The sequence below is a fragment of the Ambystoma mexicanum genome, chromosome 1q (assembly GCF_040938575.1).
Source record: "Ambystoma mexicanum isolate Mex_15411 chromosome 1q, UKY_AmexF1_1, whole genome shotgun sequence".
Classification (NCBI taxonomy): Eukaryota; Metazoa; Chordata; class Amphibia; order Caudata; family Ambystomatidae; genus Ambystoma; species Ambystoma mexicanum.
This window is the reverse complement of record NC_090922.1, coordinates 158854076-158875273: the sequence shown is the minus strand read 5'-3', so window position 1 is coordinate 158875273 and position 21198 is coordinate 158854076. Positions and strand designations below refer to the sequence as shown.

The 21198-nt window shown below is 45.4% G+C and overlaps 1 protein-coding gene across 1 annotated transcript in view; it reads right to left on the bottom strand.

Moving 5' to 3' along the window:
* Window positions 1-1227: 1227 nt before the first annotated feature.
* Window positions 1228-21198, bottom strand: part of LOC138526010 (galactoside alpha-(1,2)-fucosyltransferase 2-like) — a 107704-nt gene continuing 87733 nt past the window's right edge. The window contains exon 2 of the mRNA XM_069636299.1: window positions 1228-4182. Coding sequence (XP_069492400.1) covers window positions 3111-4157 — 1047 coding nt within the window. The 5' untranslated portion in view covers window positions 4158-4182 and the 3' untranslated portion in view covers window positions 1228-3110. The remainder of the gene's footprint in view (window positions 4183-21198) is intronic.

Sequence of the window (21198 nt, the reverse complement as noted above, 5' to 3'; positions counted from 1 at the left end):
GGGTGACATGCAGGTGCAGATATAGCAGAAGAGGAGATAGTCAACAAAGTGGAGGAGAGAGAGGAGGAGGATGTGTCAGCCTGACATTCCCCAGCCCAGACCATGACCCTGGAGTCTCACAGACCAAAAACTGATAACACTGTACTGTCTGGACAAAGCAACATCCAGTACCTATGGTATGCCATAGCGGGTGACATCCAAAGCGCAATCAATCTAGGCAGAGACATCCTGCTATATTGAAGTAGATGTCAGTCCTGCAATTCTGTGCAACATGCACATTTCATCACTTTGTATGTTGCATGGAATGTCGCAGCCTGCTTAGCTGGTACTGGCTTAGCTGCTAGATCACTTCTGCAAAAGGCACAGGAACACCTCTTCCTTCCAACCACACAGGCGATCATCAAAGCCAAGACGGATATTAGAAATGTACATTGTTTCCAAATTATTTTGCTGCCCTGAACTCGACAGGATGCATGCCATTGTTCTTCCTGCCCCCCAAAGCAAGAAATCACATCTCCAGGAAGCAGCAGCAGCATACCCCAATATACATATGACATGTGATACAAACCCGACAATCACATACTGCTGCGTCTGCTTCCCTGGTTCAATTGCTGATGCCATGTTGCAGTGAAATAGCACCCTTCCAAGGTTCATGTAGACACACACTGGCAGACAGATACAGCTCCTAGATAAATCACTCCCCATCACAGCATGAAGCCTGTATCCCTACTCCTGTCACCGGTTACACATTTCTCCCTGTCTTTATTAATTTTCCTTTGCCACTTCATTTCCACTCTCTGGAGCACCACTACCACCACCACGCATAAGCCTTCCCAGGTGGATGATTATGGAAGAAGTGCCCTTGTACAACAGTCGTTGCCACAGCTCACATCCAAAGCATTGCATGATCTGAGTACAAGCACAGCATCACATGTGTGGCTACCCCTGACCATAGTCCATCTTTCATATTCCATACAGGTGTGTGAGGGTATCCTCTGCTGCATATGCTATAGACATCATGTTGAAATGTCAGCAGAACAGGACATGCAGTCTGATGGTGAGGATGATATGGAAGATGGGTAGCAAGTGCCAGTGCAGCACGTTCACCACAGTGGATGTATTATCCACCCTGAGTTGATGGACAATTATTTTTCTAGGGGCAGCAATTGGACTCTACAACACATATCTCCACCCCAAATATGCACCCACATGATGCGCATGTAACTATTATATTTTTGTAGTTCTTTTTTATTTTGTGGATAATCAAATAGCCTTTAACCCATTTTCAGATCATACAGAATTACACAATAAATTAGAATACAATTTCAAAGCATTTCATCACAGTTAAGATCATTTACAATTCATACAATTAATAGAATCACAACAATTCATTACACTAGAATAACATTTCTTACTCTTCATAAAATCACACGAATAATAAATTTCAAAGCAGCACTTATGAAGAACACAGAAAAAATACGAATCAAACTGTTCTAAAAAAACATTCAAACCATTAGTCATAATGACATATCGCAGGTGAGAGTATTTACTGAACTTAACTCCAGTTCCTTCCATCCAGAGCCTTCATTCCACCGTACTATCTTCATCAGATGGAAGTGTTTAACAAAACCCACAATTGCAATCATGAGTGAGGACGTTCTCCCCCCTAAAATGTCCTCCAGAACCTATCCTCCCAGTCCAGATATCAGTTATGCACATTTCCCAAAGTAACACTGCCCTTTGGTGCAAAGGGCAGGACAGGTACTTAGCAGATGATTCAGTGTTTCCACTAAATCCCCCGACTTACAGAATCTACACTGTATATTTTCACTATGTATGTGACCATATCTCAATTTGATTTAGTTAGTGTGACACAAATTCTACCTGAATCTCAGGAAATTCTTCTCGATGTCCTTTTGGCATGAATGGTAAGAAAAGGAGCCACAATTCCCCACCTCTTATGATCGTACTTGAGGTGCTCCAGTGACTCAAAACCATGGCATTTCTCCATGATTTGAATCCAATCCTCATTGTACAGAATTGTCTTGACCCTGAAGGGATTTTGAATGAGATCATCCTCTTGAAGCCCCAAGGAACTCAGCAAGGAGGTAAAGAAGGAAGCTAATTCATTTATGAATTTCACATTGGTTGACTGACTTACATTATGCAGATCTTTATACAATGAGTTATCCAAAGGACTAATAATGTTACGATGTAATGATAAGACTCTCCACTTCGCTCTTGCGGAAAGAGAAGTAAGCCCCAATTATATTGAATAGCTGCCAGGGAAAGGGCGATCTGAATCCCTAAGACCTTTGCCACATTAGACCTTCCAACGTGGGAAGAAAGTCAATTGCCCACAGAGGGTTCACATCAAACCCATAAAGAAACTTTGTCACAGTTTTTCCTTCGTAAAATCTCAGGGTTAGGAGCAAAGAGAATTTCCTGTATCATGCGTCCACAAAGGACATTTGAGCTGACAGAGCAAGTGCACTGCTTCAAAGCCACTCCCGGACTTAAATCTATGTAGTTTGACAAAAATAGGAAATCCAAGGTACACAAAATTGCCAACCTTCTCCAAAGGCTCAGTATGCACTTACCATTTGAATCTAGTGGATCATTTTTTTTTAGCACAATGCAACACCTTGGACTTTGATGGATTTAGTACCAGAGAACTATGATTAACACATTTCAAGAAGGCAGTAATGAGACATTGCAAACCAATTTCTCTACAATCAAAAATGAGAAAGTCATGGCAGTAGCTCAGCCACGTAATGGCAATGTTATTCATTTTGAGTGGCACAAACCAGACTGGGTCCAGATATTGTCCCAAATCCAAAATATACAGGTTGAAAAGAGAGAGGGCTAAAATGCAGTATTTTTATGGTGAGTGTAAGCCACACATCACTCATCCACTGTATTGCAATTTAATAGATACCCTGTACCATACACATCGTTTGCCACTTTGACAATCTGAGTCCTCAAATTATTGTTAAAATACTAAAATTTACATTTTCTAATCAGAAAAATCACATTTCTAAATTGCAAAAGAAAAAAAATTCAAAGCTCTATAAGAATAACCAACTGTGAACTATTTGTTCTATGAATAGTCAATGTTTAACTGAGAGAAGAGGTGAAAGGTCAGCAGGAATGCCAATCCATTCAGGAAGGTACGAAGCATTAAAATGGAAGATCTCGTGAAACCAGGAATTAGGTAGGATATGTTTGTCGAGGTAAATAACCTCTCCACCTGCCAGGAACCCTGCCCAAATCCCAAAGGAGCCGACTGTCATGATGGTGTGATTACAGTGAGAGAGCAAAGAAAGGTCCTTTCCAGGGGATGACTCATTACTATCACCAGAGAAGTAGACATCACCTTTGGAGGTGTTTATATTCTCCTTGCACCACTGCATTCCATTGCTCACCACCACAAAAACCGGCTCCTCGTATTTGTCTCGAAAATAACGCATAGCCTTTTCCAAGTAGTGTTTATCAGCCAAAACCCCTTTCCAATCATTGGGCATAATCGTGATCAAGTCTCCCCTTCGAACGTGAACCCCAATATAAGTCACGTTCTTCCGTGAGCCCTTCAGCTTTTCCAGGTACTCATTTGCCTCCTCGATGAGAAAGTCATGAAAGGTGAATTCCCTGCGGATTTCATCACGAATGTTGTAGAAGAATGTCCATGAGAAGGGAGTACCTGTGAAATAGACATACTTCTCGGTGATGTGGTTATACTCCTCACACATCCAGTTGTTCAATTTAAATCTCTTCCATTTTATCCTCTTGATCACACTGGCATGCAGCTGAGGCAATCTGATCTTGAAGAAAGGAGATAGAAAGTTGAACATTTCCGGTATTATGTAAGCCGGACGTCCGTTGATCCTGGCTAAAGCATACAATGCTGCATACTCGCCAAGCTGATTGCCCAGCCGGCTTTGGGAATTAATAGTCCAGGCCCCCTCAACTAGGCTATTGGTCATTGGATGTACATTCTTGGGTTTATCGGGAAAGTTGGTCAATGGTTGAACTTGGTGATCTGTTGTAAATTGATGGTTAAGATGGTAATAATAGGAAATGGATACAACCCCAAGGAAGCTGAATAAAGCAAGAATGATGGTCCTCCTCTGGCTACACCAAGTCATCTGCAGAGACATCTCTCCCTCACAACAGGTTGACCTCCTGAAAAAAGGGGTAGAAAATGAAATTAGATATATTTCCTACTGATAAGTTAAATCTACTTTTTTTTTAATACCTTAAGGATAGCAACTTTCAACAAGATCACTTAAAACACTTATTATGTTGGTGACATTTAAGGTGCCAATGGGCATGTTGTTGCTTCAGCAGTGGGTATGGACAAAATATCCCTCAAAGGAAAGGGCAAGATGCTATGACCTGAAAAAACAACTTTGACACAACAGACCTGGAGCATATGTGCGTAGTACAATCTTTGTGATGTAGGGGAATAGCAATGCTTTAACCAAGACAAAACATACACTAATCTATTTAACACATACTTTCCTAAACTCAATTTATTCACATCTTCAATATTGCCTAAAATCTTACTCGAAGGTTCAGAGTAAGTATAAAGTGCAACACATAACATTCAGCATATAAAGTGACATCTGCTCCTCACAATATGCAAACATTCGATAAATTATTCCAATCTTTCATCAAACAATACATCCAATTCATTAAACAACAATACACAATACATAGTAAGGGCTATAATTAAGGGGGGCATTATCACTTCAGGTAATGCCCCGCGGCCCATAGGTACAGGCCCGAACGACCAGACTCAAACGTTACTGCATCATGGTCAGCCTTTGGCTACTGAGGCAATAGCAGCCCGGGATGAATGAAACATCCTGACCTCCAGTGGCGTAGACAGTTGAGTAGACAGTACCAGGCATTATTTACATTGGCTAATATGTGATTTCAACTGAACATTCAACATCTCTGCGGTATTATAGAATGAGTGGAGGCATAGGTGCACAGTACAGGGGGCACTTGCCCTCACTCTGCTAGAACAACAGGGGCAGGAGTGTCATTTTGCCCCCTTGTAGATTGTGTAACCATCTGGAAAAATAAATTGGATTCAGTGTCCTGCTCTTCTGAGTCACCAGGGGCTGGCAGGGCTTCTGGCTCCTCTCTTGTTGGGCTCAGGCTTTGTGAGGTTTTAGCATGCATTTTGGAAAATTTCAACTACTGCTCAACTCAAAGTTGGAAGTCCGCCTCATTATCACCTCAGCTTTGATTGGAGGTAGAGGGGGCAGGTTGGGAGGGCAGGCCAAAGCTGTTGTTAGACATGCCAGAAGAAGGGAATCCTAAAGTAGAATGCTGCAAAGGCTGCTCAGTATGTTAGGCAACTGTTGCTGAGATGGTGAGACCAGCCTGTAAATGCTTTGGCTTTTTTCCAATTCCTTTTGCTAAAAGTGCTGTAAAATGTGTAATTTGGCCCTTGGTATGGCTGAAACTCCCTCGATTCTTGGTGTGGGAATTTACGCTCTGTCGCAAAAATCCATATTTGGTCTGTCCCTATAGCGAAACTGAAAAGTTGCCACCCATGACCGGACAATATTATCTTTAATGCAGATTGCCAACAGGAGGACACTTTAAGCCTTGTCTGGACCTTCTCCTTGCCTCTCAGATCTTTAACTGTCATAATCCTAGTGCCAATGTTTAATTCGCCAATTTATATTTTACCCTTGGGTCACTGCAGAAGTTGTTGCTGCCTGGAACTAAACGATTGAGTGTTGCATGAGTTTTTAGTGGCTATGAGAAGCCCGGCCATGCATTGAATAGCATGTGATGTTATGCAGAAGGGCAGCATTTCTTGAAAGGAAACGACTTTGCAGGGTTGGACGTGGTTTATACTGAAAACTCCAGGAGACATTCATCTACTGAGGAGTGTTCAAACAGAAAGTTTATTTTAAAGAAAACAAAGGTGTTGCCGTTGAACATTGGTCTAAACTGAAAAAGCAGAATCTAAAACAGCACTAAAGTCAACCTGGGATGTGCACTTTAATAAAACAAAGGGTCATAATCTGTTTCAACCCCATCAATAGTGGGGCTCTACCAAGAGCTTTCACTGGTGATGGACACTCACACAAGCATATATACTGGCAACAGGGGCGCATCTAAGCTGAAGTTTAGGGGGCTGGGGCTGTTAACCCTTCAAATGTCAAGAGAAGGCTAACTTCAGGTTGTGGGGGAGGGCTGAAATTATTTGTGTGGAGTAATCTAACTTCTTTACACATTCTAACAAGACTATTCTGGTGCTGCTTCAATGTTGCACGCAGTTAACTCTCCCCTTCAGGTTGAAACCACACACTTAAGAACTGCTATGAGAATGAGATGTCTCTTGTCCCTCCTCACTCCCCCAAACCCCTGAAATCACTCCGCTGGCATACCTAGTATTAACCCCACATCACGATTTTAATGACCTAAAAACGTATGCACAGAATGCAGTGGTGAACAATGAACTGCTTTACATGAGTAATTGCTGGGCTTTTGTTAACAGCACAGGCACTGTGTATTGTCTGTGTCCACCACAGCTCCCCAGGTCAGCCAGGTCAAGTCAACATAACCCAAAATGTCGGTCCCGAGGGGGCGGCTAAAGCCCCATCTGCCCAAGGGTCGTGGAGCCACTCATTGCACACCCACAAACACACACCAACGCACAATACAAGTCTTATAACACACTGAAAAACATTCATACATAAACATACGCATATACATACGAAGGACACTCAAACAAACATATATACAGCGCTGGCCAATGATTCTCAGGAGCCGGCCTGCCTCATTCCCGCCTGGCGGCTCTGTGATCTAATCTGCTCACTGCACAGATTCCATTACCCAGCCCCGAGTTTCATAGAGGGAGCACACGTGAAGCTGGGGCCTCACTGAAATATGCCAGCAAGGATTCTGGTATTTGTAGTCTCTCAGTCATGATGGGGGGAATGTCACAATTGTACACGTTTTGCCTACCAAATGTCTTCTTATGTTTAAAAAAGATTGGCTTGAAAAGTACACAAACCATGGTAAGGTATGCACACAAACATATAAATCCTTAAATATATTTGTGTGCGTGCCTCGTTCTGGTGTGTGTACTTTTCAGGGCATCTTTTACAAAGCAGAGCATTGTTGAAAGTTGAAAGCCAAATAGGGGGGTGAGGAGGAGTGATGAGAGTGCAAGGGAGTCGTGAATATATGCCCAGGATCTCATGTGGCAAGAGAGTTTACAATCCTGGAGACTGGAGCAGTTATTTGCCCTCATTGTGGCCCTATGCTGATTTCAGGGCACAAGAAAAGGAACCATGTGGGTGGACGGTGTGGCTTTTTTTCAGGGGGCAGACACAACACCCTGTCCGTGTTTTTGAGGCTAGTGGTCTTGCTTCAAGTGTTTGGCTACCAGGATTCCTCTCAGGTTGCACGTAACCAGTGTTGACGCTTACCCAAAAGACCACACAAAATTGTCAACAAAGTACATGTCTCATATTTGTATATTTTGTTTTCCAGGGAATGTTGCACTATGGATTGCTGGGTTTAAAAGGTGAGCACCTTGTATTTGTGTCCATGTTAGGGAGAATTCTCTGTTAAGGCTAATTTCCCAAACCTAGTGAGTCCCCCAGCAGCTTTGCTGGATTTTTTGGGTTTATTTTTTTCTCCTGCTAAGAGTGAGACTCTTCTACTCCCACTCTTAGACATGATGTGAGGTGTTCCTTTGACTTTGTATGTGTTTTATGGGCTATGGGGTCTTTTACTCCATAGGGCTTCATGTTTTTTTTGGTATGTGTGTTACACAGCACCCTCAGTGCAGTAACACAGGGGTGTCATAGTGACCCCCAAACATACATGTTTGATTGACAGCTAGGCTGAATGAATGGGGGTTTTCTTTTCTGCATAAAATCAGGGCTTTGGGGACTGGGACTTCAGAAGTCGCCACAGGACCTAAAGAATCCGAAGAGGGAGAAGCTGAGCTGACCTGCAATGACGACACCACCGGAGCAGCCCTGCTGAACCGTCTCACCACTTCCCGACGACAGAGAAGATCTTACTCCAGGAAAGTCTTCTTCCTCTGAGCTGGTGGAGATAACCAGTTCGCCCTCTTTTTGCCTTCCCGGACCATCTTGTGGTCGACTCGCCTGTGCCAACCACCCCGGCAGCTGGATAACCACGTTTTACCACTACCACGAATAAAAGGGTAGTACCTTTTAACCGAGAAACTCCGCGGCTGGTTTCTTCCCTGGCAGTGCAACGACCTCCAGCTTTCCTCCACCACGAGAACTCCTCTTCCTCTGGACGAAGCACCAACTTGCACCCGCTGCCAGGAACAACTGCCCCCGCTGGAACGTTCTCACCATTTCAGGTACTGTGTCCAGCCTGGCCTCCCTTGCAACAGACTGTTCAAGGTGACAGGTCAATCCTTGACTCTCTATCCTGGGGTGGCCTGGGGCCTGCTAACTAACTTTATCTGAATTGATCCTACTCTTTTTGAATCCTCTGCAAAGACTCTAAAGTGTACTTTACCTGTGTGATCTTGGGCACATTCCGCCTGGCTCTCTTCAAGAGTGGGCCTGGCCTATGGACTTCCTTGCTCTACAGTAGACTCTGCCTTTTCTGACTTGCTTCAGTTCCCCTAAAAAGTGTTGTATTGTGTGCTTCTAATTCTGCTTCTTCCCTCCTTTTTAACTAACTTATTGGAGTGCCATCTTGAGTTAAGCGCTCACCTCTGTCTGAAAATAAGTGGTGTTTTAACTAAAACTTGTTCAATAAGTAATCTGGGATGTACATATAGTAATAATGACTGTGTTTTGAACCTGCTTGCCATATTAGTCCTAGTGTATTTTACAAGTGTGTCTTTAAATAAATAATTATATACTTTTATACCAAAGCTCTGGTCAGTGTTTGCTTGTACTACTGTATCTTGGGTACCTAATGTGTATGCTCTGTATACTGCCTAACTCTTCTTGAGAGAAGTCTGACTGCTCAGCCACAGCTGCCAGGTAAATCTGTGTGGTACAGACTGCTACCAAGTGGGTTTACTGCCAACACCTGTAGTCTTAATCTTTTTGCAGTGTTCCCTAAGGGAACTGCACAGGATTCTGCCTAACGCTGGTGTACAGCGGTGGGATTTGTATTGAGTATACATTTTAGTGTGCTTATAGGTACCTTAGTGCAACTAACCACAAAGCTTAGCACTAAAAAGTTTATTTTCTAAACCTGTCTACTATGGAAAGTTATAGCCAAGAGTCCCTTGCTACAAAAACTGCTGATTGTTTAAGAGTTCTCTGTAAGCATAAGAATCTCCTGACTAAGGGCAAGAAAATGGAGCTAATAGAAAGGTTGTTACCAAACCAAAGTCTGGATGGTGGTTCAGAGGAACCTACCACTCCAGCAACTGTAGAAAACAGTAATGATGTTGATATTGATCAAAGTGTTGATAATCTTGAGTCAGAACCAGAAGAGGAGGGTGAGTATGATGAAGTTGTCCCCCCTAGGCCTCTGCCTGCTCTGCCAGCTGTACCTACTGGACCTTTGCCAGGTCCCACACTTAGTCCTCAATGTCTTGAACTAGAGAAACTAAAACTTGAGTTGGAGTTTAAGAGAATTACTGCTCAAACAGAACAAAGGCACCAAGAACTAAGGCTCAGAGAAATGGAGCTCAAGCATGAGCTAGAGATGAAGAAATTGTCTGTTGAAAATGCTTCTCTCTCCGGATCCTCTAGGAGTTCCAGTCCCAAAAGACCCCAGATGCCTAAAGAGCTTGTGGGTTTGCATGAGCCTAAGTTGGATGTGTTGGATTGGTTAAGTCTGTTTGAGTATAATCATGGGCTCCAGAACATCTCAGGAAATGAGTTACTTTTGTGGTTGTTCTCTAGGCTTCCCCCTGTTGCAACTGATATGGTAATGGAGTTGGGGGAGGAGGATAGAAGGGACTATGAATGTGTGAAGCTAGCTTTAATAGCTAGATTTGGGAAGACCCCTTCCCAGTACCTTAAGAGGTTTAGGACCCTCAAAAAGAATGATGGTACCCCTTGGGCTACCTGGGTGAATGAGTGTTTGAAAAACTTAGAGGGATGGATTAAGGGTTACAAGGTGAACACTTATGAGGGAATGATAAATCTTGTAATGATGGAGTCAATTTATGATGCCTGCTCTCCTGAGCTCAGACAGCACTTGGCTGATTCAAAGGAATTAGATTCCAGGAAGCTAGCTAAGGCTGCTGACTTTGGGGTTGCCAACAGGGCTACTCACAAGGATTCAGGGGTCACTCAGAAAAAGGATGAGGGAAAGCAGCCACCAAAAGGGAACCGAGAGACTTCTAATACCTCCCAACCCAAAGAGGGCCCCAAACAACAAAATAACCAGGGTAAGCCCCAGGGTAAACCACACCAGGTTAGTGTACCCTCTGGTCACAAACCAGAAGGAGGTCAGACCAAGCCACCCTTCCAGAGAGCATTTGGAACATGCTATCTCTGTGGGGCAACTGACCACATCAAAGGCGATCCCAGATGTAAGGGTAAACCTACAGGGATCAGCACAGTCTCCTTAGCCTTCACTCCTGAGGTGGAAGTCCAAATGGCTAGTGCTCACTTTGAAGACTTTGCTGAAGAACCTTTTGGTCTTCAAGCAAGTGTAACAGTAGAGTCCATGGGTCTGGTTAGTAATCAGAATAGGAGTGTGTACAACTCCATACCAGAAAACTCTAAAGTTTATTATATGGACAGTGTTCTTGTCAATGGCCAGGCTACTCCTGCCAGGTGAAACTCTGGGGCCAGCAGAACAGTAGTGGATGAAAGCTTTTTCAGGCCTGAGGATGTTGCTAAGGCACCCAAAGGTCCCACTAAGATGTCTGGAGTCCCTGTCCAAATGGTTCCAATTCTACCAGCCCTCATACAGTGCAACAACATGACAGTGATTATCCCTGTCAGTGTTCAAACTGAGGTGCCTGGGAGAGTCCTGTTGGGGAATGATCTAAGAACTCTAGGAGTAGTATCCAGTACCCCCAGGCCTCCCTGTATGGAGACCCAGAACCAAACCAAATTGGCTAGAGAGGCCACTTTAAGGAACCACTCTAAGCCTGTGGGAACCTCTACAGAGAACCCCACTTCAAGCCATGGTGTTGGTAAATTGACCTCTGACCTAGGCAAATTTCAGGCTAAAATGTTAGGGAAATGGGAGTCCGAACCAAGCTCCATCATTATTACCCCAGTTTTAGAGTCTGTGACTCCCCCTGCTTCTGAGGAAGAGGTGAATAGACCAACTGGACCCCTAACTAGGCCTAAGAGAACTGGTCATTCTCAATGCTGGTGAAAAACCAGAAAAGAAAAGTCTAAGGCCAAAACCTTCAGACTGTTGGACCTTCTACTGAAGACTCCAACTCAAATCCTAGTCTTGGGAGTGAAGCTCCTAAAGCAGGTAAGGTTAGATCTAAAAGGAAGGAGAAGCATGTACCTTGCTTATCTCCATCCCCTCCAACCAAGAGGCCTAAGACCCAACCTTCTCCCAACAGAGAAGTGGTGAGAACCCCTGGAGGCCCTCTACATCTAAGGGAATCCTTTATAAGGACCCCTTGAAAAAGCCTATCAAAGGTTCAGAAGTTGTACCAACTTCTGAGGGACTGGTCAACCAGATCCCCTATAGTTTTAAAAAGACTGATGTTCCTCCTAGGGTTTGTAGGTCATATAGCTTACAAAGGAAAACCTTTGATTTGACCATAGAAAATAGGTCAGGGTGTCACCACCAAAATGCTGATGGTCTCTCTGGGATGTATGTCATCGACTAGAGGTATGAGATTCATCCAGGAGTGGATTCAATCCTCCTGTCCCTTAGTCTGGGGGGAGGGGGCGAGTGTTAGGGAGAATTCTCTGCTAAGGCTAATTTCCCAAACCTAGTGAGTCCCCCAGCAGCTTTGCTGGATTTTTTGGGGTTTATTTTTTTCTCCTGCTAAGAGTGAGACTCTTCTACTCCCACACTTAGACATGATGTGAGGTGTTCCTTTGACTTTGTATCTGTTTTATGGGCTATGGGGTCTTTTACTCCATAGGGCTTCATGTGTTTTTTGGTATGTGTGTTACACAGCACCCTTAGTGCAGTAACACAGGGGTGTCATAGTGACCCCCAAACATAGACTCCATACCCTGGGACTGACTACTGTCTCCCAGGGCATGTAAAGTCACCAGTGGCTTTACTAGCCTTAAATTGTGAACAGAACCAGTACAAACCATCATATTGTGGACATACTGGTAGGGGCAATTCGATTGCCCCTGGGTCTGTTGTTTGAGGGGGCACTATTCAGTCCCCCCTGAACAAGTTTTGGCTGGTGGCAGTGGATACTACTTTTTATATTCAATCACAAATATATTCCTATGGGATTTTCCCATTGTTCGAGGCTACCACTTTTTAACATAGCCTCAAACATACCGCCAGTTTATTAAATTAATATGAATTCACCGGTTGGGATTTTTTGCCCAAACTCGTGCCAAAATGGCGTTCGTGTTAACTTTTGTAACTCCAACCCAAGTCGAGCCCTTTGTTCCACTTTTTTGGCGGGCTTCTCCACAGAAGCCCTCCAAGTGGTGCCACTCTGTCTGGGTATCTTAGGAGGGGTGGAGGGGGGTTTAGGCACCCTGGACTGCGTTTCCTCGGCAACCCAAGTCACACTCTACTCTGATTGGCCCAGTGGTGAGCCACCCGGCTCACCACTTAGCATGTTTGATTGACAGCTAGGCTGAATGAATGGGGGTTTTCTGCATAAAAGCAGGGCTTTGGGACTGGGACTTCAGAAGTCGCCACAGGACCTAAAGAATCCAAAGAGGGAGAAGCTGAGCCGACCTGCAATGATGACACCACTGGTGGAGCCCTGCTGAACCATCTCACCACTTCCCAACGACAGAGAAGATCTTCCTCCAGGAGAGTCTTCTTCCTCTGAGCTGGTGGGGATAACCAGTTTGCCCTCTTTTCGCCTTCCCGGACCATCTCGTGGTCGACTCGCCTGTGCCAAGCACTCCGGCAGCCGGATAACCACGTTTACCACTACTGCGAATAAAAGGGTAGTACCTTTTAACCGAGAAACTCTGCGGCTGGTTTCTTCCCTGGCAGTGCAACAACCTCCAGCTTTCCTCCATGAGGAGACCTCCTCTTCCTCTGGACAAAGCACCAACTTGCACCCGCTGCAAGGAACAACTGCCCCCGCTGGAACGTTCTCACCATTTCAGGTACTGTGTCCCGCCTGGCCTCCCTTGCAACAGACTGTTCAAGATGACAGGTAAATCCTTGACTCTCTATCCTGGGGTGGCCTGGGGCCTGCTAACTAACTTTATCCGAACTGATCCTACTCCTTTTGAATCCTCTGCAAAGACTCTAAAGTGTACTTTACCTGGGTGATCTTGGGCACATTCCACCTGGCTCTCTCCAAGAGTGGGCCTGGCCTATGGACTTCCTTGCTCTACAGTAGACTCTGGGCCTCATTCCGAGGCTGGCGCTATCCATGGAGTAAATAGCACCATGGTAAGCAACCATGGAGCTATTTACTCAATGGAAATCCGGCATGGTGAATGGAGTAATTACCGGTCCATTCCAAGGTTGGAGGGACCGGTAATTCCCCATTCACCATACCGGTTCCCCATCCCCATTCCTGCCCCCATAGGGCTCAATGGGAATGGGGAAGGAGTAAATTACGGCACCGTAAATTACGGTGCCGTAATTTACTCCAAGGTCCCTTTGCGGGTTGGATTTTTAACGCCTGCTAAAAGCAGGCGTTAAATGCCAACCCGCAAAAGGGAACTCAGAATATGGTGGTAAGTGTTAACGGTCACCGTTGCCATTAACGGTGACCGTTAACCCTTACCTCCAGCCTCGGAATGAGGCCCCCTGCCTTTTCTGACTTGCTTTGGTTCCCCTAAAAAGTGTTGGTATTGTGTGCTTCTAATTCTGCTTCTTCCCTCCCTTTTTAACTAACTTATTGGAGTGCCATCTTGAGTTAAGCGCTCACCTCTGTCTGAAAATAAGTGGTGTTTTAACTAAGACTTGTTCAATAAGTAACCTGGGTTGTACGTATAGTAATAGTGACTGTGTTTTGAACTTGCTTACCATATTAGTGCTAGTGTATTTTACAGGTGTGTCTTTAAATAAATAATTATATACTTTTATACCAAAGCTCTGGTCAGTGTTTGCTTGTACTACTGTATCTTGGGTACCTAATGTGTATGCTCTATATACTGCCTAACTCTTCTTGAGAGAAGTCTGACTGCTCAGCCACAGCTACCAGGTAAATCTGTGTGGTACAGACTGCTACCAAGTGGGTTTACTGCCAACACCTGTAGTCTTAATCTTTTTGCAGTGTTCCCTAAGGGAACTGCACAGGATTCTGCCTAACAGTCCAGCATAGTTATTGGAAAGAATCAGCATGAAATAAATCACACCATTTTTAAACTATTGTTTTGAACATTTAACTTCCAGCTCGCCCCCTCTGAACTCTGCCTCCTCGGAACCTTCGCGGCCCTTGTGGGATCCCACTTTACATTTGTTCCATTTCCACCACTGCATATGTACACGGACACACACTGCAAGCCTTTGAACACACCAAAAACACGTTCAAATATACACGCACGCATATGGACACACTTTTGTAAGCTCACGGTCTGGGCATGCGACTTCATCTGCATGTTCTCTGCTTTCTGTTTCTTTTTTTTCACAATCTTTTTTTTATTTTAATGATTTTTATTGTTCAAAATATTGAGAATGATACAAGTGTTAACAATTTACAGAATTTGAAAGAAAACAGGTTACCATAAATGGTTAATAGAGTGCATGATCTTAGCTTGCTATAATATGCTTTCCTTATAACATATTCGATTGGTTAATTTCTCTAACGTATCAATATAAACAATAGTAGAGTTGAAGTTGTAGAAGTATCTAACTAATAACAAGTGAGTAGTTGTGGATCCAGTCTGCAAAGTGTAACTGATATGGGGAGAAGCATATAATTATGGGGATACAAACTGGGAGACATACCGAAGACAAACAGGAAACAGATGGGAAACAGGATGAGGGGGGGATGGGTACAATGGATTATTTCATACAAGTAATCTGTTCATTTCTATTGTAATAAAGACTAGGCATTTCAAAATGAGTAAAGTCATGAAGTTAATGACGAATAAATTAGGATATATGTTCATGTACCATGAGCTGTTGCATTGAAACAGTTAAGATAACAAGTGAAATAGTACCATTTAGCGTTGTATTTAGGAATTGTATTTTGTTTGTTAGCCATGCACATTTCCAATTTATGAGTATGACAAATAGCATTCCACCAAACTTTGGTAGAAAGCAACCAAGTGTTTTTCCAGTTAGCAGTGATGCATTTTAAGGCTATGGAGATAAATAGATCATATAGTCTGGCTGAGTCAGATGGAATGTACGTTGTGATAGCAAAGCTTCCTAAAAATATATTTACAGATGAGAATGGAACATCTACACAGAAGATACATTTGAGAAATTTCCATATTTCATGCCAAAATTCAACAATATATGAACATTCAAAGAACATATGCATATACGTAACAGGAGATAAGCCACATGACCAGCATTTCGCATTATAATTCGGGTTAGACTTAGCCAATTTTCCTGGAGTGATGAATGCTCTATGAATGAAGAAGTAGTATTGTTGTGTTATATTTGTTGACATCGATAATTGTTTAATTTTGGAAAACAGGCGGAGCCAAATATGATCTTCAAATATGTACCGTAAGTCAAATCCCCATTTCAGACGAATTGGGCAAACCTTAAATGTTGAGGTGAGCAAATTATATATTTTTGAGGCTTTAAGTTCATTTATCATTGTTAGGTGCAGTAGTCTAGGGGCGTCTGGAGTAAGTATCTCATAAGAAAAGTGGCCAAGTGCATCGAGACAGGAGTTGATTAGTTTATTGTAAAATTGAAAATCTGTCTTGGGTATGTTAATTATGGTAGAGAATTGTTGGAAGGAGAGTATTGATGTACCATCAATAATGTGACGAATTAATCTAATTCCTTTTTTGATCCATGCTTTGCGATTGAGGATCTTATTATTAATTACAATATTCTTATTATGCCATAGTAACGGGGAAAGATACATATTGGGGGTTTTGGCATGGGGAAAGAGAAAAGTCTGTAGGGCTAAAACGGATGCTTTGATAGGTTCCGAAATGTTTTTTGGGGTATGTTTAAATATGTATATTTTTAGGCCGATTCATGGAATTAATGTGCGCTGAAATTTTCGGCGCAAATGTGCGAAAGCGTGCAAATCGCAGTGCGAAAATCGCAGCGAAACCCACGCACAGCGATTCACGGAAGTTTGTGCGCGTGGAAATCCCAGGATGTGCGCCAAAATTCTGCGTGGCGCATGCTGGCGCACACGTCTCCAAACAGCGTGCGCTACGCGCACAGCGAAATCGCACATAGCGCGGTGCACACAACAAAAGTAGGAGGAACAGGGGGCGTGACACGCAGAATGGGGAACAACTCGTGAAAATGTGGGCGTCACAGGGGAAGTACAGGAGGCAAATGCGCAGAACGCCCACACGCACGTTCAAATCACGTATTCATGGAATCGAACAGGGCTAACGCGTGCGCCAAAAAAGACGCGCTAATCCGGAAACACATACGCCAGCATAAAGCAGGCATACGTGGACCCGCGCAGCATAAAAGTGCACGCAAACAACAAACAAGCTCAGACGCCAGGATGAATATACCGTTCCTAGCAGCAGTGGTCGTGGGATACCACAGGAGGAGGAGGAGGATAGTCAGGCCCAGAATTTTTACACCCAGAACCAGCCTTTTTGGGATGCCTGATGATGACCAGGTGTATGGGAGGTACAGGTTTCCACCTCACATAATACTCAACCTGGTCAGTGAGTGGGAGGATGACCTTAGATCACCCACCCTGTGCTCCCAAGCACTCAGCCCCCTGCATAAGGTCCTCAATATACTGCACTTCTTGGCCACTGGATCATTTCAGCGGACAACTGCTATAGTGGGGGGGATGTCACAGGCCACGCAGTCACGCTGCCTACACCAGGTGTTGGCCATCATGATTGCACGCCCATCAGTCCGCAGGCACATATACCTGCCCAGAACACCTGCAGAAAGGCAGGCTGCCGTCCAGGATTTTTATGGGGTGTCACAATTCCCCAAAGTGCTAGGTGCCATTGATTGCACCCATGTGGCTCTACGTCCCCCCCGGGCATCTGAGCACATCTACAGAAACCGCAAGCACTGGCATTCCATCAACGTCCAGGTAGTATGTGATGCCAAGGGAATCATCACCTCAGTATATGCCAACTATCCAGGGTCCACCCACAACAGTTTTATTTACAGAATGTCAACCCTAAACCGGGACCTAGAAGCTGGTCGGCATGGCGATACATGGCTGCTCGGTGAGTATAAATGCCACAGCACATGCATGCATGTCAGATACTGAGCAATGTCACAACCCCACTAATGATACCCATCACCACCTCCCCAGGGGACAGTGCATACCCTCTGAGCACCCACATGATGACGCCAATTCGGAACCCCACCACGCCACCCGAGGCAACCCGGGGCATAGTGGAGCGCACATTCGGAGTGCTCAAGTCACGCTTTCGCTCCCTTGACCATTCTGGCGGGCAGCTGTTATACGCTCCCTCAGTAGTGTGCAGGATCATAGTGGCAGCATGTGTCCTGCACAACGTTGCAACACGTCGGGGCATGCCCGTGGACATGGTGGTGCACCACATCCCCAACCACATGCACGCCCGCTGCGCATGGGAGGGGAAAGGGCACAGGGTGAGGCAGCCCGTACGCAGCTCGTGGCTAATTACTTCACCTAAAATCACACCCCTGTGGAGTGCACACAGCCCTGGCACATACCATCTGACAATCAATGATGATGACATAAGGGACAGTCAACTGTCACAAGCATACCAGCCTGAGATTGGTCACCTGGAAGTGTTACATTGTGTTCACCCCTACCTACACAAACACCACCAATGCTGTGTCATCAAAAGACACACTTCTATGCTGCTAAATTCATTACCCCCTTGCAAAATACAACATGACAACAGTGCCATGTCACCCAACCCCTCCCCAGCACCGCCACCCAACACACCATGGCATGTCATGCTATGTGAGAGCAAACAAACCAATCCCCAAAACATGACACACGTGTCAAAGTACAGTGTCCCTAATGGAAACTGCCCACACACAATATGCTCCCAGTAATGTAGAACTAACAACACACATGACCAAATACTTACCAACAATACAATGCAGCTACACAACCTCAAACATAGCATAAACATGACAGTACTAAGTAAAAGTAGTGGTAGTCTTACAAGCTGATTATGCCAGCACATCAACCACTTCCAACTGTACAGTGCTGCTGCCACGCAAATGTGTAAGTGCACTACTTACAACATGAACTCCATCTACAAAGTAGACAGCCTTGTGAAGACATGAGGAATGAACCTGCAAATTAGGAGGAAGACATGGATGCACAAGCTCATATCAATACATCATGCAGTGTACAATACAACAACAATATCCACTAGGAATGTATACACAGTATTGACTACAGACTGCCCACACAGCTCATGGGAGTCCAACGTCACTGTGTAAGTCACTGTCACTTGGGCACACCCTTTGCAAGCCCATGGAAACGGGAAGCAGGAAGGGTGTGTGTCTCATGAACCCAAGCATCTAACCCAAACTCAGGACAAGCCTGCATTTGGCCCAGCCGAAATACAGTGGATGCCCACGGGAGCCACACAAGGCAACACACTTTAAAAAAAAAAAATCAAAACTCAAAAATCCAAAATGGCCATGTGGGGACCGGGGTGGGGGGGGCACCCAGGAGGTCCGAGGACAGGGTGCCCACCAACAGCCACCTGTGTGGATGTTGGAAAAAAAAACACCTCGATGGGCTCATGGCCTGCACGGCTATGCCAATGTGGGAGAACTGCTGCTGTCGCTCTCATCACCCTCTGCTGCTGCCGCAGGAGGTGGTGGTGCTATGGGAGGCAGCCCATCCAAAGCCCTGGTATGGTCCTCCATGGCAGCAAGCATGCGGGTGTGGAAGGTCTCGTTCTGGAGGATTATAGTGCGGAGATCCCCATGCACCACCTGACGTGATGCCCGGATCTCCTCCCGAGTTGCCTGAATCTCAGCTGAGAGCGAACGTGTGAGCCGCTCCAGCTGCTGTTCTGTCCTCAAGTTAGTGGAAGCCTCAAGGGCAACAAGAGTCTCCCTGAGGTGATGGAGTTCTACCCTCAGGCCTTCCCTGTGGCCCTGGGACTCTATTGATATCGATTGGCGTAGAGTCTCCAGTGCTGCCCATCTGTCCCTGTTGGACGCCAACATGTCCTCCCTGTGTGATTGGCAAATGGAGTCTGTTGCCTGCTGTAGTTGCTCCATCTGCCTTTCAGGGGGGACAATGGAAGTGGCCACCCTCTCCATTGCTTGAGCCATCATCTCAACTGATGCTGCCTGTTGGGTTGCCATACCGTACATGGATTGTTCCCATGTGGTATTGCCTGGTGGCGTACGGCCACCACGTCAGCGGGCACCATACCTGTTTGGGGCAAGGCGATCTGTGCCTTGCTGTGCCAGCACTGCCTGAGGCTGCAGGACTGCATTCCCCCTCTGATCTGCTGGCCCAGGAACAGGATCAGATGTTGTGGAGTGTGACCTTGCATCCGTAACCGCAAAGACGGACTTACCAACACTGACATCCCCATAGAGGATTCTACCCCTGGTGCAGGTGGGTTGGACAGAACAGAATCCCTGCCAGAAACACTTACTTGCGACGGCACATAGGTCTCATCATCCGAATCAGCACCTGAATAGAGGTCTGGGGAGGTGCACCCAGAGGCACCCCTGGACAGAATGGTGTGCAGCAAGATTGGTTTCTCACCCACCACCACACCACATCCCCCACAGGTGCCCGGTCGTGCCTGAGATCCCTCCTGGGTCTGCACCATCTCCTGAACCTCAACAGCATCAAGTGCGTCATCCTTTGCAAAAACATGAAAGACAAAAAATGGAAACAGGCATTAGCACCATAGCACACAAATAGGCCTGAGAAGCTACAGAACCAGTACATGATTTACACATGTCCCACATGACTATAACCCTCCCATGCATGCACTGTCACTGAGTTGAAAGGGGAGGCAAAAGGCAGACACTGATGACACCAAGATGGAAGAGCAACACATTTGCTGCATGCTGGGTAGCACTGCCATCCCACATTGGCCTGTGAGTGGCATGTACAATACACATACATGACACATGCCATCACACAGATGGCATGTACCATAGCCATGGTACATTCCACAAGTACATCCATATGTCAGTGAATGAATACTGTCAGCCATCCATGTGAGATGGACATGATGAGATGAAAAATGCTACATAGTGTGACAAAATAGGCATGTGCCACACACTGCAACACATCCAGTGTACAAAAATACAGTGATTGCAAGTGAGAGAATTTAAGCAATCAGCCTGAACAAACACTGAAAAATACAAACAATGTTGTTGCAAGATGCCACTTCAAGGGCAACTGCCGTAATGTTGCGCTAAATTACTACTGTGCGCAGAAGGGATACTGTCACACCCAAATCCAAGGCCGCTGAATGTTTTGGATGAAGCGCATGGGTGACCCATACCACTCAGGCACACACACCCTCACCTGGCACTCAATCAGAACCCGTCACCCAAACAACATACACATGCATTACATACACATACATGGGCACTCACCGGACAATGCATCATAATCAGGTAGTCCTCCCACACCTTGGATCTGTTCCTCTGTGACGAAGGCCCCAGCAACAGACTCATGTTCAGTGAGTTTGTCGTCCTCTTGTGGAGACCCACCGCCAGTCACCAGAGTAGCGGCATGATTTGAGGCCAGCTTGTTCTTTGCTCTGCGTTTCAGGTCATTCCACCGCTTGTAGCAATCATCAGCTGTGCGCCTCACAAATCCAAGGGCACTTATGCGGTCTGCGATGGTCTGCCAGTGTGCGCTACGTTGACCAGGTGTGGTCTTGCACCCTGCAGTCACCAGCATTTCGCGGCTATGTGCTGACACATAGGCCACAAGTGCATCAAGTTCCGGATCATTAAAGCAAGGCTTCCTTGAGGTACCGGAGTGTGTAGCCGTGTCTG